Genomic DNA, 21,513 nt, shown 5'->3' on the forward strand with positions numbered 1-21,513 from the left:
AACCTGCATCTGGTTTGAACTGGTCTCAACCACAACATCCTCTGTTGCTCTGTTGTAAAAGTACATCCTGCACAGTGATCCAGTTACAGAGCAGAGTCCTTTTAACACCTTAAAGTCTCATGAACCCATGTGTCCTCTATTCTTCTCTCTTTCCCCCTCTGTTTGTACATTTCCTCTTGTTACACTGTGAACTATGACCCAGAGGTCAAATACTTCACCCCCTCTCTCTTGTTTACATATGATAATTAATAATTACTAAAAATAATAAGTGCATTGCATCTTATGGATGTCAATGTAATGAAACACTGCAACTTCAGTGAGCATCATATTCACAGTCACTGTCTCATATTGCAAACATAAAGTGAAGAGCAGTGAACTGAGGCAGTAAATGTTGGTATATTGACATTTTAATCCTCTTTCATTCAGAATATTTAACTGTTAAAAAGGGACAAAAAGTTGTTAACCTCAGTTCTAAAATGACTGGAAACACAGAAATGTTTCCCACAGTTTAATATTCAACAAGTCCTTAAAAAAAAAGAAGAAAAACTATAAATGATTATCAAAGATGCGGCACACATCCACTACTGTAAACCGATGGCACCATGAATACGTCTTAAATTTTCTGAATGTAAAACAAACTGTAGAAAACTCTCATTAGAGATAGCAGCTGCAGCACAACTGTTCTATAATAAACATTTTGTCATAATGTGCCTTCGTCATGTTGGATATTGTTGGTCAGCTTTGGATTAGCCACTGTCGTTAAAGTATTTTAATTTGAAAAGCACAGTTGACACCCTCAAAACCCTTATTGTTTATCAACAATACTCTAATAAACTCATAAAATAGAGCACGTCAGATTCTGTCTGGGATAAAAAGAGAAAATCCTGGATTTATTTCCATCCTTGTCGCTGGTGTTTTCACAATTCACCAAACATATACATGTAATATAGTTATATGTGATTTTATTTATAGTTATTTACAATACTTCAAATTTCAAACACATTTCCTGTCCAGTGTTTTACGTTCTGCCATCTTTGATCATATAGGTTATTATCCAACTGTGAACCATTTTAATATTGTGATGATGATACAATATGTATGAAAAATCTGAAGATACTTGTTCAAGTCTGGCTTTTAATAAAGTTTGTTTTATATATTTGATCATTTAAATCAAATTTTATTTCTGTATTTATATTTCTCTATTTGTTACTGTCATTATTATTGATATTTGAACTGATTGTTAAGTTTTACAGTGTTTTTATTTTAATCCTGTAAAGCATTTTGTTAAGTATGTTTCAAAAAACTCCTAAACAAATAAAACGTTTATTTTTCATCGTTTTCAGATTTTTATTACTCTCAAATATTTACATCAGTATCAGACTTAAAAATCCAGTATCAGCTGAGCTCTACTCACATCTCCATTTGCAAATCAGTGTTTCAGGGACACCGACTGCAAATATGCTTATCTGGCCAAAAGTATGTGGACGACACAACATCACTTCCTTATGCGGTGGTGGAACATCCCATTCCAAAACCATTGATATTAAGCCGTCTGTCTGTCTCGGGCTGCGTTAGTGAGGTTGAGCTCTGATGTGGGGAGGCGAGACCTGGTTCAGTGTTCAGTGTTGGATGGGGTTGGGGTCAGGGCTCTGTGCAGGCAAGTTCTTCCACACTAAGAGTCCAAACTACTAGTAAAAACAGTCTAAAAAGATCATTGTATCCTGTAGTTTTAAGATCAGCCCTAATTGGCACTAAGGAGCTTATAGCTAACAGCCCGTCCACATACTTTTGACCATGAAGTGTTTATCAAGTACCTGTGAATGAGAAACCAAACTGCAGCTGACGTTTCTCTCTCTATAGCTCCCCCTCCTGGCTGACACTGGATAGTTAAAGCAGAGTTCACTGTACCACATAAATACAGTGCCATGTGTGAATAACTCTCACAGTGGAGAAGACAAAAAAAAACCTAAGCACCAAAATAAAGTTTTTTTTAAATATTATTTTAATACTTTTCTTAAAAAAAGATGTTGATACTCTGAACAAGATGAATCTATTGACCTCAATGCCTCACTCGCTGACATACCAACAGGTTGTCCTGGGTAAAATAAATCATAGGAAGATAGCAAAAGGAAAAAACAAAACAAAATAAACTCAAAACAATCAAATATGAAATGGGAAAAGAAATGAAATGAAACATTTAAAAAAAAAAAAAAGAAAAAGAAAAAGAAAAAAAAAAGTGATTATAGAGTTGAAAACACTCACAGATCTCTGGGCCAACCTACAGAAGGCGGGAAAAGCTCCCGCCTCCAGAAAAACACGATGGCACACGACATCCCAAAACTGTTACCATGGACGATAAAAACATATCAAAAGTAAAAACTAAAAGACAGAATGACAATTAACAAAGAATCTATTATACAGACTGCAGGAGCTGTGAAGGAGATAGTGGTGGACGAGACGGCTAAGAAAAGACAAAAAACACGTACATGATGAGAAGAAATAATGAAAAAAATAAAATAAAATAAAGATGTTAAGTAATGAAACATTTAAGTGCAGATTTATCGGACAACTACAGAATGATGGGGCATAATCAATGATTTTGGAACCGCTTCCTCAAACTATTACAGAGCAAACTGCTGCATAACTTTACGGATTTAAAAGGGGGATAAAGGAAAATTAAATAGCAATAAAAATGTAGCCTTTAATATAAAGTGAAAAGAAAATGCATTTTACATGTAAAAAATGTGAATGAACTTTCAGCACTCAATAGATTGGTTTTGGCATAGAGTCGAGAAAAAACAGAAACATTAAAGGAAGGAGAGAGAAAAAGACAGACGAAACAATCCTCTCAATAGAATCATAAAAAAGTTTTTTCTTCTTCTTTACAGTAAATTCTACAAAATCAAAACCAGAGCTTAGAGATGAACACCGAGACGAGCTTTGCTCCCCGCAAACCAAATCCCTCTCATGTTCTTTTTCCTTGACTTTTCCTTGTATATAATATATATTCATGTATCTATTTATATATAATATGTATAATTTGTCGGTGTGATCGTTAGTTTACAGGCCAGAGCGCTAAGGCAAAGGACACACTCTGAAACTTTTATAACGCCATCGCTCCTTCCTCATCACCCTCTCTCGTCTGAATTTGTACACGCGACCCGAGCGTCGCCGAAAAGACCTCCTCCTCCGCCGCCGCTTCGGTTCACGACTGAGGAGGGAGCAGTAGCAGGAAGTGAAGGGAGGAAGGATGTCTTAGAAAAGTGTGTGACTGTGGCCGCTGTGTTTCGTTTTCCACCGTGTCCTGAGATAACAACCGACTCTCAGATGACCGCTGAGCCTGACAAAACTCGACCACACCTGCCCCCGACCCTCCCCGTTAAAATTCAAACTTAAAATAAAAATTATAGAGACAAGATTAGGAGAGAAGAAAAAAAACCAGAGCAAAGTGATCTGTCCGTTTGTAATTTGTTCACCCGTTCCTTTTAAACCCCTTTCTCTCTTCTCAGACAGAGAATGAGGTTTCCGTAATTCTCACTTAAATTAAAATCCTACTCATCATCACCATCATCATCATCGCCATAATTTTTTTTAAATGTAAAACTCCCCTCCTTTTCTGTCATTCTTATTTTCCACGAGGGAGCTGACTGTCTGATTTTTTTTCAGTGTCTGTTTTCCATCTGTCGTAATTGAAGACACAGAAACCAACAACCGTAAACACCAAGCCAGACACCAAAACGTATCTGAGGTTGGAGGAAAAGAGGGTTGCTTCTTTCACTTTCACTTCCCCCCTCCTCTCGTTCACATGACACAAGCCAGCTGCTACTGAGAGAAAGGGACAGTTACTATTAAGTGGGTGTGTGTGTGTGTGTGTGTGTGTGTGTGTGTGTGTGTGTTTGCATTTGTATGAGCAGCGACCATGTGTATCAGAGCATTGTGGTCTATATGCATTTTGTAAATTTTCTTATGTGTGTCTATAGGTCCGTTCTCTCACTCCCATCACCCTCTTTTTTCCCCCTCAGAACAGGTTCTCTTCAAAAATGGCCATCAGGTCGCTCTGGAAGTTTATATCAATGGTGTCGGCCATCTGCGGAGGAGACCAGACAACAACATAAAGCATTAAGGGATGCTTTTTTCAAAATCAAAAATCAGTGTTTTATTTGATTTTTTTTCAGTTTTGTTCATACCGCCTCTCTCCTGCGCCTCTCTTGCTCGCGGCGGCGCGCCATCTCCCTCTGCTGGTCGAGAGCGTTCTGTGCAGCTGAGGACGATGGGGGCGGGGCTTGAGGCTGTGTTGGTGGAGCCTGCGGAGAGTGAGTGGGTGGGGTTGAAGCTGGAGGTGTGGGAGCAAGTGGTGATTGTTGCTCCTGGCGACGGCGGGCATCTTCCTGAGCTCGACGAGCTTGCTCCATTGTGTCCTCGTCGTCACGGCTACAGCTTAAAAAAAGATGATGATAATGAAGCTTTATTAGAACCCAATCAATACGGGGGTTTTCAGACTGATACTGGTATTTCTTCTTACACGAACCAGGCCACTACAGTAATCTGATTACTTTTATCACCAACAAGTAATGTAAGGGATCACAATTTAAAACTCAGTAATTACATCGCAGTTCCTGATCCCACTAATGCTCCATTACTTTGGCATCCGGCTGTCTAAACAGAAGTTAGACGGAGAGTTGCCTCTCTACTTTCAGAAGGAAAATGGGTCCAGGACTCACTAGGACATGCTAACTTTGCACAGGGGCTGGAGGTTGGCGGAGGCAGTTAGCCTCTACCAAGGAGAAACGCGAGTCCCCAAATTGTCTTATTTACATGCTGCGTGTTCTTGCTAACATTCGCTACACGCACGGCTACATCACTGAGTTCTGTTTAGGTTTGGAGGGTGAGTTCAGGACTTGTGTGAGAGATGTGTGCAGTCACCGTGGCTAAGGTAGCTGCTGGACTGGACAGATAATCCCTCCACATTGTAGAGCTGTGCGCTTGTTAAACCGCAATGTGTTGTTTTCAATTTCTAAATGAGTTAAATAAAAACCGTGTTAAGAGAGTTATAGTTCTTTTCGACTCTGTAAGCAGTTCTTCATTCATTTGACTACAGCATTAAAATCCAACCCAAAACTCTGGGACAGGATGTGAAAGTTGCAGATGAAAAGTGTCAAGAGTCGACTCAATCTTCCACATTTGAAAAACAACAGTACTCATGAGCCTTAAACAACCAACCGGCACAAACAATAACAGGACGGACATTATGGAAAGGATTATACTGTATGAATTTGACAGGATTCAGGTGTCAGAGTGATGTGTCAGCATATTCAATTAACCTGTGATAAGACTTCAGTGAAACGTGGATAAGATGTCGAGTCTCCAGGTGGATTGTATTGTATATACTCTTTGGAAAAACTAAAAGAGGGGCTAAAACATGAACAACAAGTCCTTCTATGTCTCCCTCTAAGACAGAAACTCATGCGGTGGTCTCATCTTTCCCTGTCAGACACCTCTCCATCGTCCTCCCACCTACCGTAGCTTTTCTTGCTCTCTCCTGGCCTGTTCAGCCTGTGCTTTCAGCTGTCTCTCTCTCTCCTCCTTCTCCCTGGCGGCCCGTCTGAACTGTTCGAAGCTGTCGCTGGAGGAGCGAACAGAGGAGGCTGGCGTGGACTGGGACCTCTGAGCCAGGCTCGCCCAAGAACCCATGTTCTTTATCTTCACGTCCTGGGAGAAGAGGAAAATAAGACCGCGGGGGACGGTAGGGGTCAGAAAATGACAAACCAGATGAGCCCGCTACTTTAATGGGGCTTATGACATTATTTTCTCATCTCTCACACTCATACACACCTGTGTCTTCTTAGGAGCGATGGGAGTTTTGGGTTCTTGCTTGATTTTGTTGTCTTGCTGGGAGCAGGGCGGTGCTGGGGAGTCCAGGAGGCGAGAACCAGGGCGAGAACCATCCAATGGCTTCAGATCTAATCCTGAGGGACACATGGTGATTAGCTATACATATGCACCAGGGGCTCATAAGCAATAATGTTTCTGGAAAGCTGCAGTAGATAAGTTTTGGGGAAAACAATCAAAGTAATAGAATGAAATAGTTACTTTACTTTTTCAGTTTTGGCCTCAAAAATCACGGAAATTTATTCCTATTGCTTCTAAGTAAATGTTACCTTCTTTAGTTTTAGATGTGATGGACTGTGAAGTCTCTTGTACTCACTGTGTTTGTTGTCGGGTTTGTGTGTGTCCTGACGCATGGCAGGGCTGAAGGGTGAGGGGGGAAGGACCGGCGACTGGGAAGGCTTCTCTTCTTTGACCCCCACCAAGTTGGACCTCTGCTCCTATGCAAAGACAAACGTCATACACAGCTCCGTTACCAAGAATCAAAGACGAAAAAACAAACAAACAAAAAACATTTTTAGCATTAGAAATTGATCTTTTTTTTCCCATTTAACATTTCACTCACATGTTTCTTGGTCTGTGGGGGTGACTGCTGTCCCATTGTGTGGAACTGAGGCATCTGAGGAGAATGCATCATCAGGGGAGAGGGGCTCTCACGCAGGCAACCTAGAAAAACATGCAACACTTAATTCAAAACACTATTTAGTTAAGTGCTAAATTTAACTAACTCTAACTAACTAAACAGACTCTTCAGCTGCTGGTAACAAGACCCTTGTCCTGCAGGTCATAGTGATCCTTTGGAAGCTAACTAGCACCACAACATGATCAAATGCAGGGATGAAAGATTAAATATAGTTTTACGTAAACTGACGACAAACAAGGACAAAAACACCGACCACTGGCCTTGGTGCATAATCATTCTTTTCTGTTTACTCTTCTTTATTGTTCTGTTCCTGTGATTATTGGGGTTATCAACATGCTATGGTGTTAAAAAAGAAAACAAAAACACAACATAAGCCTGATTAAGTCCTACTTGCTGTTGAAAAAACTTTTCTTGTTTGATTTTGGATGGTTGGTTTTTACACTTTCACTGTAATTTTTTATTTCTGTTTTTATCCTGAATAAAATGAATTAGATCTTACGTTTGACTTGAACAGATGCATCTAGCTCACGTCTTAAGCCAGTGGTTCTCACCTTCTTTTCGCCTTCTGACCATTAAAATTTCAGCACCATCTACTTATAACCCCTTGTGACATGCTACAGCCTTAGTGGGGACATGAACTGTGAGCAGTGAGGCAAAGATTGTTTCATTTGAAGGATTTTTAAACCCCTAAAAGAGAAAGTATTCAGCATTTCACATGAGCAAAAAGTCAGGAAATAAAAACATTTATATAACAGAACTATGTTTATCTTTTTTAACCCTTTGGTGGTCATTATTTAACGACCTCATGGGGGGGGGGAGTATAAATACGTGTCTCACCTGTTGAGAAGAGCTCAGCTTTACTGCGTGGTGATGGCTGTTGCTGATGTTGCTGCATCTGTTGTACCTTCTGCTGCAGGGCCACCCCTTTCTGCTGCTGTGATGTTGACGTGTGCGTGTGTGGGAACGGCTGCTGCATGTGCGCGTGGCCTGAGCTGTGTCTCTGCGTCAGGGCGGGGGTGGGTGTCGTCATAGCCTGCGTGTGCAATGACGGCACCAGCTGAGAAGCGGCCTGCACTGGCGAATGCGTGTGGGCGTGCAGCGGCTGGGTCTGCGTGGCGGGTCGAGCCTGGAGAGACTGCAGGAAGGTGTGCACCTGGCTGAGGGGCGGGGTTTCGGAACTGGTGGGCGTCGGCTCTTCGTCGTCCTCCAGCAGGGCCTGAGGAGGTTGTGCCGAGAGGGTGCCCAAGATGCCGTGTGATGTGGGTGAGGGGACGCGAGGGCGAGGCACCGGCTGGGGAAGGGTGAGGGGAAGCGAGGGCTGAAGCTGGGGTGAGGGGGATGGAGGCAGGGAGGGGAGCGAGGACGGGGGAGGCTGTGGGGGTTTGGGTGGAAGTGGTGCTGCGCGGTTGCTAGGTCTTGACGGTTGCTGGGGAAGAGCACTGTGGATCGCTGTAAAGCGGGAAGAGAAGAGAATGATGGGAAAAGAACAGAAAACAACAACTTAGGGAAAAACTTCACAGAGACAAAGTCAACAGCAGAGTTACAGACCCCGAGAGACAAGCTTCTTTGTACTGACAAAATATTGATACAAACACACATACACACAAGTGTCATGTTGTATGCACACTAGCTCGTCTTCTGAATTTTGTCCAGCATGTGCATGCATCATTTCCCTTCGCGCACGTGTACGCCATGAATCCACTGTGAGAATGTTGGACTCCATGGATCATGCAAACTACTCTATAGAGAGGTAACTACTGACCCAGCCTCTTTATTTTTCGACCTCTTGTGGGGGTTTGGGAACCATTGTCTTGAGTACTTGAGACCTCTACATTCATTGGCTATAGCGGAATAGATATCAGCCATAATGTATCAGGAACTGGGTTTAATATGATGAAAATTGCAATTTATCAACCAGAAAATACCAAATATTTGCTGGTTCCAGCTTCTATATTGTGAGGATTAGCTGCTTGTGTGGTTGTGTGTCAATATAGGCCAAAAGATTATTTGTTAGAATTAATTGTTAATTGTTAAAGCATTACCATTGTGTCACTGAAGTGTACATACCCGGTGACGGTATGATGGGATGTTGGTTAAGGAAGGGGTGCGTCTCAGTGGGCGTCTGGCTGCTGGGTGTGTTTGTGTTGAGGAGGCCAGACGTGACGGGGGGGCCGGCAGTAGTAATGGTTGGATTGGGCTCCGTGTTCGACTGCGACAGGTGTGGGTTCATGAAGTGGGCCAGAGGATCAAATCCTGTGGTCAACAGCTGTGTGTCCAGAGATGGGACAGAGACAGGGACAGGGACAGGGACAGAGGGAGGAGGGACAAATGGTGGTTTGGAGGTGACTTGAGGCTGAGGCTGAGGAGGGACTGGGCCAACTCCACTACTGAGGGACTGGTGGTGTGGTCTCTTGGTGTCTTTGTTAGTTAAGGTCTTCTTCTGCTGTTTGGGAACCAGCCCTGGTGAACAAAGGTATGTGAAATAAGTTGAGAGCTGATAACGGAAGAATCACAGCTACTGTTTCTCGCAATAAAACATGCTGACAGATGTTTAACATTGTGTGTGTACCATTACCATTCTCAGAGTCTTCACTATCAGAGGAGTCGCTGCTGCCTGAAGATGAGGATCCCGTCTTCATCTTTGTCACATTTGTCATTTCCAGAGGCTTCTCTACTGCAACAAAACACACACACGAGATTCAGAAACCGACGGACTGACAGTTTCTATCTCACTTGTGTAAACACGAGACATTCAGCTGGGGTGAAGACAAAAAAACAAACAAAAAAACACTGGAAAAAAAGTCTTGTCTGGGATGCTTATGCAAACATGCACACACTTCGACACACAGACTGGAGGAGCCGGGGATTGAACCACCGACCGTCTAATTAGTGGAGGACCCGCTCTCCCTCCTGAGCCACAGCCTCTATTCGTCAATCAACAAGCTGTTTGATCAGTGAGGTTTATTTTTTTTAACCGACAGTCTTTCCTGTGTTGCCTAGAAGCTGTAAGACAGGACTAACTAGACTTTATACAGTGTGTAGTTTCACAATAACAATGGTTAAGCAGCATTTAATTATGAGCTGCAGAACAAGCTCTTCATGTGAAACTGCTACGACGCAGTTGAGAACAACTGGAACCACAGCAGTCAGGTTTCAGTCCTTTAAAACAAGCGCTGAGCTCAAACACAAACAACCTACCTGATGGTTTTTTCTTCTTCCTGAGGCAGCTGGAGACGTATTTCTCCAGCTCTCTCAACGTGGAAGGCTTCAGCGTCTCGAAGTCGATCTCAATCTCGTCCGGGTTCGAGTTCTTAAGCGAAGGCTCGCGCGTTTGGATTATGTGCACGACGCGGCCCAGTTTGTCGCCGGGTAACTTGTTGATGTCCAGGCTCAGCTGGCGCTTCTCCTCGTACGACATCGGCTTGCATCTCTCGGAGGACACACCCCCAAATACATCTGGGGAGGAAAGCATAGCGGCAGGTTGACAGGGGGCCGTTGTTAAAGACACAAGCACAGAATCAAAATGCTCAACATACAAATGTCTCATCTACATACCTATGTCATCCTCTGCTTCAAGAGAGGCTGAGGGGACGAGAGGGGTTGGCCCAGGCGGAGGGGGCACAGCTGGGCGGCTGTTTTTAACTCCTTCTTTCTTACTGTGATTAACGAATGAGGTGATTAGCTCCAGTTAACTCAACTACAATAACATCACTTATCTTGATACCTCTGTAAAACCTACCCGGGCTTTTTCCTGTCCTTCTTCACGATGATCGGCTCCTTGCTGCTCTTGCTCTTCTTAGGAGTCTGAAGCATCGCAGGCGGAGGGGCGTCCACAGTTTCCTCTGCTCCCACCTTCTTCTTGTGCTTTTCTTTCTTCTTCTCCTTCTTCTCCCTCTCTTTCTTCTTGGGCTTGCTGGTCTGCGGCTGGGAGAGTGCCGCCAGCTGTTCATGGACAGCTTTAAGCTGGAAGACACAAACACACACAGATGTGGTCTTAAAGAGACAAAAAGACATCAGCCTTTGCATTTGTTTCTCCGTGTTTCAGCAATTACCCACATTCGGTAAAGCTGTTCTGCGTGGCCCACCCACCTGTTGTGTCTCATAAGCCTCCCTCCCCCTTCATTTTCCATCCTCTAACCTGTTCCTGTAACTCAGCCAATCGCTGTTGCCTTTCGTGTTCTGAGTCTCCTCCCGAGGACTCCGATTCGGAGGAACTGGAGCTGTCTTCTTCCGAGACAGCAGAAGGAGGCGGGGCTTGTCGAGTGGAGGGGGCAGGGTGGAGGGCCGATGACGGGGTGGGAACAGGGGTGGGCTCCTCTGGCTCATCAGGCATTTTGGCAAAACGCATCTCAAACACGTCCTATTTGGAGGGACACGGACAGGAGAAAGCATGAAATTCATAATATACCTTCTGAAAACTTTTTAGGTAAAAGATAAAAAATATTGTGCATCTGGAAATGTAACAACATCAAATCTGCTCATCAAACTTTCAAAATTTTTATCTTAACAGCTTTTTCATCACGTTGCATTTTAGTGTATTTTTCTTGAAATCGTTGCTCTGATTTCTTGAATAACTGTCCCAACACACAAACATCGCAAATTAACTTAGCAAAAGATAACAAACCAAGGTATTTTATTAATTTGGAGATGGATCTAGAATGCAACCAGATGAAAGCACACATGGCCAAACGAATGTGGACACATAACCAGGACATATAAGACTGTTGAACATCGCACTCCAAAACCTTGAGCGTAAACCTGCTGCTTCCACCGTTCTGGGAATGACTTCCACAAGATTTTGGAGCCTGACACAGGTGTCCACATACTTTTGGTCATGGGGTATATATATATATATGTATATATAAAATATGCAATATTTATTATGGTTTAATTAACGGTATACAAGATGTGTTGCTTACCTGTAATTTGCGCGCCATGGCAACCACATCGTGGTCTGGAGGATTGTACTTGTAACAGTTGGAGAACATCAACCTGACATCTGCTGCAAATTCTTGAGCGTCTCTGTACTGTCTGTTGTCCAGCTTTTTCTGAAGGAGACAAAACAAAACAACACATGTGTCGTCAACTCATGTAATTCATTCTGAAAATTGTTCTCAGTTTATTTGTGACCAATTGAAAGCTGTTGATTAATGATGTGAGGCTGGACTATCAAACCGAAACCAACTGCAAAACAGGTAAGAAGATAATATTCTTTACTTATCATTTAATCACATATTACCTGATTTCAATCCTTACTTTGATAATTTTGTACCGTCATTTTGGGCAATGTTTTTAAATTTTATTGATGATGAAAAACAGTTACATGCATGTAATGTGTTAAAAGAAACAATTTAGACATCTGTATTAAAACCCAGGTATTGTGCTGGAAGCCTCAGTATGAGGACTTCACTATAAAAACAGACGTCATATAGCAGACAAGGAGTTTGTTGCATTCAGGGATAACGATAACGAGCACTGTCGTCTTTGACTCGAGTGAGATACAACCTCAAGCCCGCCGCCGTGTCCACTCTATATATGTATGAGTGTGTGTGTGTGTGTGTGTGTGTGTGTGTGTAGCTCAGCCCTGCCCTCTGATAAACAGTAACCGACACACACAGCAGGGAGGAACAGATGCCAAAACCACCACTGTGCCTTGTTTGCATCATGCTCCAGATTATCAGACATAATAACCTCTGCCAAGGAGCTTTTGTTTTCATCTGTGTCTGTTTATGTGTCAGCAGGATTACAGAAAAAGTTCTGAAACGATTTGCACCGGAGGGATGAAGTATGAGCCAGGGAAGAACCCATTCAATTTAGGTGCCGATCAGGATCATTTACTATGAACCTGAATCTTTTTACTCTGTAAGTTTGGTGTGTGTTGTTTGACACTGGCCTTGGTGGAAGTCTGATCTCTCTGGGTGACCTTTTTTCGTTATCAGCTAAAATTCCTTTATCAGAACAATAACAATAATATTTAATTATTATAACGGGGGGCTCAGGAGGTAGTAAGTAAGTAAGTAAGTAAAAGGTCGATGGTTCAATCCCCAGCTTCACCAGTCCATGTGTTGAGGTGTTCTTTGGCAAGATACTAAACCCAAATTTCCCCTGGTGGCTGTGAGTGAGTGTGACTGTGTGTGTGAATGGGTGAATGTGGCATGTGATGTAAAGTGCTTTGAGGGGTCTAGAAAAGGTTAGAAAGTTGCAGTCCACTTACCGGTTACCATATTCTTGCTTACCAATGATAGATCAGCCCCCTAATATTAATACATATTATTCACCAATCCTAATAAAATCACCTTGATGGTGCTGAGATCCATGGGGTGCTTGATGATGTCGTGGTAGTCGTGGAGGCCAAGAGCTTTTACGTCAACAGGCTTGTAGAAAGGCCAGGCGTATGACACGTGTTTCTTGGACAGCATCTCTCTGACAAGGCGCGCGCAGGAACGCAACTGATCCTGACGTTTCGGCGTTCCCATCCCTCCCGTCTCCAAACCAGTACCCAGGTGATGTTGAGAGTCCGGCTGTGATGCGTCTCTTTTAGGTTGCTTTGACGGACGAATGCTGTCTCGGCGCGGCCGAGCCTCAGCAGAGACGGGAGATGATTCACTGAGCTGGTCGTTGGCTGTGGGGGTGGTGGTGTCTGCTTTCCTCTTCTGGCTCTTCCTTTGCTGTTGGAGCATCAGAGATGAGGCGTAAGATACTGACTTCAGATCTGATAGTGTTTCACTAGATTAGCAGTTCATTCTCCTCCATTGCCTTACCTTGATGGGGGCGGGGGAGCTCTGCAGCATCGAGGCAGGATGGAGGCCTGGGTGTGTCGGGGGAACCGAGGTCAGACCTTGGGCCAGGACATCTGGAGTTGAGAGGGGGAATGGGGGTCCCAGATGGGCGTGGGAGGTGGGTGTAGGAGGCACGCGTGGGGGAGGCTGAGGCTGGACCAGTGGCTGGACCAGTGGCTGGACCAGAGGCTGGACCAGAGGCTGGACCAGTGGCTGGACCAGAGGCTGGACCAGAGGCTGGACCAGAGGCTGGACCAGCGGCTGAGCAAGGGGCAGAATTGAAGGGCCTTGAGGGGCAGGTGCAGGACGGGGCTGCGGGGTGGTTGACGGGGATGAAAAGCCTCGTGTATGTGGGGTGGTGGAGGGGGACGATGAGTCTTGGCCCGAGTCTGACTTTGAGATCAGACCTGGAGAGAAGATCACAAAAATGAAATCAAGGTTAAAAACACAGACCTTTCTGGCCCCGGCCTGCTTTCAACCTGTAAGACGGATTATGAAATGTTCAACGATGGTACAGGACGTGCCATGAGTCAATCAGAACTTGATTTAACAGTACAAGTTTAATGCTAGGTGTGGCCGAAAAAGAGGAGGAGCCAGTACAGACATAGTAAATACTGTACACACAAGCTTGGCTGGTTAGGTTAGTTCACGTCACTGCAATTTACTCGTGGAGACTCCTCGTCAACACAATCACAAACATGTCATCATGACATAACACCATTGCAAAAAAGAAGACCGACATTTTTAAGTCCATGTTACATCCTACACACATACCTGGCTCCCGTCTGTTGCCACGCCGTCCCTTGGACACCACAGCAATCTCTGTCTCCTCCTGCGGCATCTCTGCGATCTTTTCTAGGAAGAGCTTTTCCAAGGCCTCTGCCATTAGGACAATATCATCCCCAGGCTAAACAAATAAACAAACAAACACAAAAACATGTTTAGAGCTCTTTGTACACAGGTTTTCTCTATTTATTGATTAAGAGATATCAAGATATGATTAAATGACAGGAGGAGGACAGTGTCTTGATTTCATCAGAAGTACATGCTGCAGGATTCATGTCACATGTGACGGGCACCTCTCCCTCATGTGGCTGACCTTGTTGTAGATGTAGCAGTTTGTGAACATCGTGTTGAAGTCTTGGATGCACTCCTGGGCGTTCCAGTAGTAGTTGTTCTCCAGGCGTTTCTTTATCGTGCCCATGTCCATAGGAGTCTTGATGATCTTGTAGTAGTCCTTGAAGGAGAGCAGGTGGAGAGTATTAAATTAGCATCTTGCCTGGATGAAAGTAAATGAAGATTGTGAGAAAACAAAGAAAAAAATGCACATTCATATATATTTTTGTTCTAAAACGCTCATCCTCTTTCTTTAGTTCAAAACACACTGGCACCTCAGTGCAGGGGCAATTAGTATTGTTCATTTATTTATGTACTAGGGATAGTTCTAATACAAAGCACAGAGTTTATAGCTAATTTCCAACTCTTGTCCCATATGAACATAGTTATCTGTCACCTGTAGCACACCTTTGAGGTCCCGCTACATTAACAGGATCCCAAAACACAATTTCATGAGATCCATGATGAAAATAAGTTTTAGTCGCAGCAACAACAAACAACTAACAGTATATTATTTACAAGTACTGCTGCATGTTTCTTCTTGTCGACAGGTAGATGTTGGTGTTCTGGTAACCCAGAGGCAGACAAACAGGGCAGCGGTATATTCTACTGCTGTGTGGCTCGTCCACCTGCGCTACTGTGAGCTGCTTTGCATATAAAATGAATTAGGCGGCTGTTACAATGCTATCTGTGTGCTCTGGACTGTACCACAAGCACGCAAACACACACATAAACACAACTCACAGGCAAATTGAGTTTGATGGCATCTACAGGAGCTTGGAAGGGCCATGCAAAGTGGTGCTTCCATAATGTCTTCAACACCACTTTAAGCAGGTACTGAAAAAAAGCAAAAATCATTATTAGAAACACAAAAACACACAAAATGTCCATGTTTCAAAAGAAAAACGGAAATCTCTCCACCTGTAGCTGGTTGGTCTGTCGTTTGGGTCTGGAGGAGTTCCATGTTTCAGGTGGTGGAGGGTTGAAGGGGAGAGGTGGTGGGGCAGAGGGAGGGTTCTGGCTGCTGCCTGCCTCCAGTCCGTCTCCCATCGCAGTGGTGGGTTGCAGTGGCTGAGCAGACAGTTTAGGCAGACTGGACCTGGCAGGGGCAGGTGGGACTGGGGGAACCCCCCTCAGGCCATTACACTCCGCACTCGACTCTCTGGAAGGACGAGCAACAAAAGCATCGTCACCACTGCTGCTGCAATTACTACGCTCGTCAGTGAAACCATCTCTGACTCAACTGTCTCAGGATAGAAACCACAGTCACTGACTCAGTATCAAGCAGTTTACTTCACTCTCTTATCTCATTGTCAATCAGCAATGTCTGCATGTTGCTCGAAAACTTCCGCTTCAATGGCATCGGTGTGAGAGCGACTTGGAAAGATATATTAACCATCTCATCTGTAACTCTGACAGCAATCAGATATCTCCATAATGTAGTCAACATCCTCCTCCTCAGTGTAGTTGGTCGACAGGGATCAACAACGTTTCTCTTTAATCCAACAAACCAACTGTTGGATTTCAAACTCTTACAATAAATATTTGTTCGTGACTTCACATCAAATAAAACCTGTTCACCTGCAGAACTTCTGGCCCATCAGGTAGAAGTGGAATTGAAAAATGTAAAAACCTCACAGATTTATAAACTAGTAGTTGCACTGTCCAGCATTAGGTACAGCGTGACGCTTTCAGTCTTTCAGGATTCTGGTTTACAAGAAGTCGTATTGTGTTGCATTAGTTGACTCAAGTTGCATCGTTAGTCTGTAGCAGGTAAAAGAAGTAACAGCGCAGGAGATAATTGCATATAAATCCTTCTCACAACTTTAGGATAAAGAAAGAAAAACCCCATGAGCTCTGATTCTTCATGCTTGGTGTTCACTTTGATGCACACCATTTTTGTTATTAATTTGCAATACAAAATAACAATAACATCATATGTAACTCGACTCGACTCAACAATGGAGAAAGATGCTGAAAAATATGAGGTATAACTTCATATTCATTAAATAACCAACAGTCAGATATTATCATTCCTCATGGCAGATGCCAGAGAAACATCTGTCATTAGCTATGAGCTGCTAAAACTTTTACACCTCCTAAAGGCAGCGCAACATATGCCACTAAAAGAAAGAAGCCTTTTCTTTTTATTTTTTTTACTAGTCAGTACTATGTTAGTAGTATTGGCTTGCTGTCTGTCTGAATTTCACTGTTTTTGATCAAAAACTGGAACCAGTTTTATATCCTAGACTGGACCGAAGGCAGAACTGGGCTGTAGGTGCCACTGCAGTGAAACTGTGTATGTGTTATCAGTGGCAGTTGGTGATGAGGCTCTTCAGTGATGAAGTACACATTAACGTGCAATTATCGTGCTGGATAAAACCTTTGATCTTTATTATAACACAGGTCAGTTATATCATACAAGCAGCAAGATGAATCTATTAAATTTATCTGATCTGAGTTTTACAATTTATAGTTATTGTTAGGTTTTGTGTCTGTATTAGCAAAAAATCTGGGACAATTTTCAATTACAAATCAGATATTGACCATTCAAAACCATGAAAAAGAAAAAAAATTATTTAGCATGATAATATGAGAAGTGCATCTATGCAGTGTATGAGATATACTGACAAACACAGATCTTTTTTCCTCAAAAAAAGACTGGCAGATGCCATTTATTTCGGCCTAATATGGCGTATGCAGATGTGTGATAATACACTTTTTCTACAAATTAATGACAATACTTTACATTGGAACCTGTGATTATTAAGTAGAGATAGGACATAATTTGCCACTGATGAGTTCAACATCAACATTTTTTATTCTCAAGGGCTTAAAGTGGGAATGTCAAAGATTTTAATGTAAATAAATGCCTGTTAAGTTATTATCTGTCGCCGAATGAGATGATTGAGCCTATGGCCCACTGATGAAAGTGTTGCAATATTTATATATTGGCAGAATTACTGCGGCGACATTCCCAGCAAAACTGTTTTTTTCTTACGGCTGCAGCTTCACATTAAAAACAATGAATTGGGGAAACACAAGTTGACTTTTATTATGAAGAAGTCACAAGGAATGCAATGTGTTTGTCAGTGAGTTCAGCACTAACTGCTATCGTTCACAAAAATGCATCTACAAAACAAGACAACGGACATTTACAGCATTTGATGACAGCGGATCAGTTTGAAATATCGCAGGGAGTAATGGAAGGAGGAGGAGCCGCAGTGAGCTGTTAACGAAGATCTGCAGGTGACAGGCTACACACCTCCAGCTTCTCAGCCAGGTGAAAAACCCCTTTCACTGTGCCCTGCTTTTCCCAGACTCACCATGTACAGTATAAAATCATTTCACAGTTGCTTACAGAATGGTGGAAAAAGGCCAATTACTGACTGATTTCTTTATTAAAATGACAATAGTTTGGTCCTTGACCTGTTGTATTTAACCACACCAGTAACTACAGGTGCTCAAACAGGACTGAAATCTTCGAGATTGCCACTTTAAATGCATCTGCTAACAGCAATTTTAAGAAGAAGGCCAATTATTTTGTAGGGACTTACATGTTTGTTGCCGTGCAGCTGTGGCCTAATCCAATTGTGTGACCATATCTCAGTTGGTGAGATGGCGATTTCCTGAGCTAACACAGGAGGTTGGTCAGTGGCACGCTGTTGGGGCAAGGAAACCACAACTCACTGAAAGACGGCAGTGTCACACCTGTGAGAGAGACAGAGAAATGGTGGGGATGAGTCAACATATCACATGTGGGTTATTTCCCCTTTCATCAAAATGCACTGCCTAGTAAAAGTCTGACCGTGTTGTGACGTGAGCAGCCCTGATCAGAGTCCATAACACAGGCACAGAGAAAGTGGTATTTTGATACAACGGGAATGGCGCAAACAAATATTGGAAATTTGATGGCACTTTGATGCCACCTGCATCTCTTTTTGGTTCATAATATTTAAAACTGATCCACCAACTGAGACTTACACAATTACACAATACACGTAGTATAGGTTCTTAGCCCAAGAAGACCTCTTGACCTAACTGATGTCTCAGTAAAGGTTTCTGAGCTGTCATATTCCTTCACCTTACTTCCTGTCGATGTTTCTACAACCCTTTATCACTGCTATCCGTCTGCTTCGTAAGCAAGAGACCCTTATGAATGTGTCTTTTGATTCTGCTGCCAACTTATGTCTTGCAGAACCCCTCCAAGTTGAGGATAAAAAGGACCACATGCGCACATTATAAAACCATGTGTCGAAAATCTGTTGGTGTGTTCTCCTCTTTGCTCCCCAGGGAATGATACAGTGCAATGAGCCGTTTGTAAGAAGAACTCAGTCTCAGTATTCTCATGGTTCTTTTATTAATGTGGAAACTTTCATCATGTGCAAGTAAATCACGTGTCGTTATTTTACAGCGTTTTGTGCTTTAAATTATCTTGTGTGACTTTACGTCAAGCAAGATGACAAGAATGCGACAACTCCAATTTCCATTATTTGTTGGGTGAATACACTGAACCCTGACCTTGAACATTGACAGTTTCTAGATGACTTTTGATAGCATCTGTCACAGTGCTCAAAGGTACTTTTTAAAAATTTTTTTTTACTTGTCTGCGAGACAATTTGTCCATGAACAAACAAAGACAGCAGCTTCTCTTTTGTCTGTCTTGAGCTGACGTTTTTATTCCTTGATGACTAGTGAAGTTCATCCACCAAATACCTATTTCTAAATATTAAAAGATTTATTGACTTATCCCAGCTTATGTCCAATGGGGTCCAAAAGTCTGAGAACACCAAATGGTCTCAGACTTGTGTAACCATAAATAAAATGACTGCAAATGTTGTAAGACAAATACGTGTCCTCTGCTAAAGGCCCATAATTACAAGGTGTTAAAATACACCAAAAACAAACATTAATACTAGATAACTAACTCATTGTCAATACATTTCTAGACATTAATCTATACCAGAAGAATCTATAACATGTATCTTATAGTGGACTATGCATGCTAACAAATTATTTAAAGCACTATGTCCAATATTGTGATTTATGCTCTTTTAAAACTAAAGTGCCACACAATCATTAATATATTTCAGCATCATTTTTAACAAACTGTGGTTCATGATTGACGATTTAACCATATCCTAAGAATCTACTCAAAAACACAGTCTACTCAGTCGTGTCACTATGTAACGGCATATAATGTACATTGGTGCATATAATGTACATAATGTACTTGTAATGACAAGCAACGTCGAAGCTAATTTGAGTAAAAGACAAAACGTCTGGACGGTTAAGTAATTTGACACTTAAATTAATTATTCTACCAAATTTATCAGCCATTTTGCTACTATTTCGTATCACGTATGTTCTCCCGGTAACGTTAACTGAGGGAAGCAAAGGAGCTAACAAAAACCGAGAGTCATGAATAACGTTACTTACCACAAACAATTAACACAAAGACACGATTTATTCCCGAACAACTTTGTTCTACACCTTTGCCTTGCTAACCTTCCATGTCAGTACATCTCCATGTCCACTCCACCGTGAGCAAGTGACAGCTCCGCACGTAAACGGCCTTTCAGAATACAACTTGGAAGGGATTGATATTCTCGAAATGACGTACGTCGCATTTCACATGAGCTTCTGCGCCATCGCGCGTAAACTGCGCTGCCGAACGGACGTAACTTATGTCACGAATACGGCCTACTGGGCTACAAACAAACAGCCTAGCAGCTAACAAGCTAGCATGAACCCGACCTGCAGCTAACGTGCACACTGACAGCACGGAGTGTCCTACGCCACGAAAACGACCTCAACACAAGCATTGAGAGAAGAAAGATACAACACTGAATATTCACAATAACACCAAATCCGACAAACTTAAAAGACAAAAATCCATCTATCTCGTGTGCCCGAACCGGTGCAAGGCCTGCGAAGACAGCTCATGCTCCGCTTGCCGAAGCACACACTGACAGCGCGCGAAATACGCCACCGATGCCTGTTGTAAACCCTTTACCGCATCCCCGGGGTTGTATGCTTTCGTATGATATACCAATGCCATCTACAGAAAGGCATAAAATGCTATTTTTACCTTCTTCAGTCGGTTGTCAGCGCTCGCAGACCTTCCTCGCCCCAAATCCAGAACAAACAGTCCCGTTTGACGTCGATGACGTCAGACGCACAGGGGCAGGCTGATCGTTTGTCAGCCGAAATGTCACCTAAGACTCCGCCTTCTACCCAAATCTTCCCGGGTAACATCATGCAACACCTTGCAATAATTTCAAATATAAAACAGTCCGGTGTCTGTCAGATTGATTATGTCTTTGATACATTTGCTTAAACGAACAGCTCGTTCAGTGTCTCTTTAACTCTTTGATAAGAATGGATGGTTGCTTTTTTGTGGTTTTGCGTCTCTTTGCGGTTGTTTTGGTGATTGTACATCAATCTGTAGTCATTTTTTGTCTCTCTATGGTTGTTTTGAATCTCTACATTTTCTGGCTCCATGTGGTCTTTTGTGTCTCATAGTCATTTGTGTCTTAGGGTTTGAGGAGTTGTTTGACTGCCCTTCTAAAAAGAAATGCTAACATACAGTCACATAAAACAGGCTCTGGTCCAGCGGCCCCCAGGCCTCCTGAGCTCGGCTCAATAGAGAATATAGAAAGAATGTGGAAATAAAACCAGTGCATAAAAAAAAAAAAACTATGAATTCATCATAAAAAATCAAAACAACATAAGATTATTATGTAAATATGTTATAAGCAGGGTCTTATTTTAGTCTTTGCAGCTTTCTCATAATACTGCAAAGTTTAATAGTCTTAAGTTACAAAGTCTACCTAGAGGACAGAAAAAAAAAAAAAAAAAAAAAAAAAAAGAGGCTTTTGTTTGTGAATTTATATTTATTTATTTATTTATTTATTAGCCAAGATGCATTTGCAAACATCTGGGAATCCCTGCCATAATTGTTGCATGTGAAAAAGTTTTGGGAACCTGATGAACTAAGTCTACATTTGTCATCATATTATCAAACTGACTTCTGAATTTTCGCTTTTGTTTTTTGTTGACAATGTCACATTGAATCTACATAGGTGG

The 21,513-nt window shown here is 42.5% G+C and overlaps 1 protein-coding gene across 2 annotated transcripts; it reads right to left on the reverse strand.

Annotated features, from left to right (window-relative positions):
- Positions 1–945: 945 nt before the first annotated feature.
- Positions 946–20,615, reverse strand: LOC130166255 (bromodomain-containing protein 4-like). 2 transcript variants are annotated; one of them, XM_056371728.1, is made up of 22 exons: positions 20,516–20,615; positions 17,982–18,135; positions 15,346–15,586; positions 15,169–15,261; positions 14,408–14,545; positions 14,083–14,215; positions 13,291–13,715; positions 12,826–13,197; positions 11,449–11,577; positions 10,668–10,889; positions 10,269–10,492; positions 10,085–10,185; positions 9,728–9,985; positions 9,105–9,203; positions 8,597–8,989; positions 7,367–7,978; positions 6,452–6,552; positions 6,206–6,320; positions 5,833–5,966; positions 5,519–5,709; positions 4,188–4,437; positions 946–4,087 (listed from the first exon to the last, which is right to left on the reverse strand). In XM_056371728.1, exons 3-22 carry the CDS (start codon positions 15,472–15,474, stop codon positions 4,019–4,021), a joined length of 4,188 nt encoding a protein of 1,395 aa, XP_056227703.1. In that variant the 5' UTR covers positions 15,475–15,586; positions 17,982–18,135; positions 20,516–20,615; the 3' UTR covers positions 946–4,018. The 2 variants fall into 2 exon arrangements, with proteins under 2 accessions (XP_056227703.1, XP_056227702.1); XM_056371727.1 differs by having other exon boundaries at positions 6,206–6,326.
- Between the last annotated feature and the right edge of the window lie 898 nt (positions 20,616–21,513).

Source organism: Seriola aureovittata, chromosome 3, assembly GCF_021018895.1.
Source record: "Seriola aureovittata isolate HTS-2021-v1 ecotype China chromosome 3, ASM2101889v1, whole genome shotgun sequence".
NCBI classification, from domain to species: Eukaryota; Metazoa; Chordata; class Actinopteri; order Carangiformes; family Carangidae; genus Seriola; species Seriola aureovittata.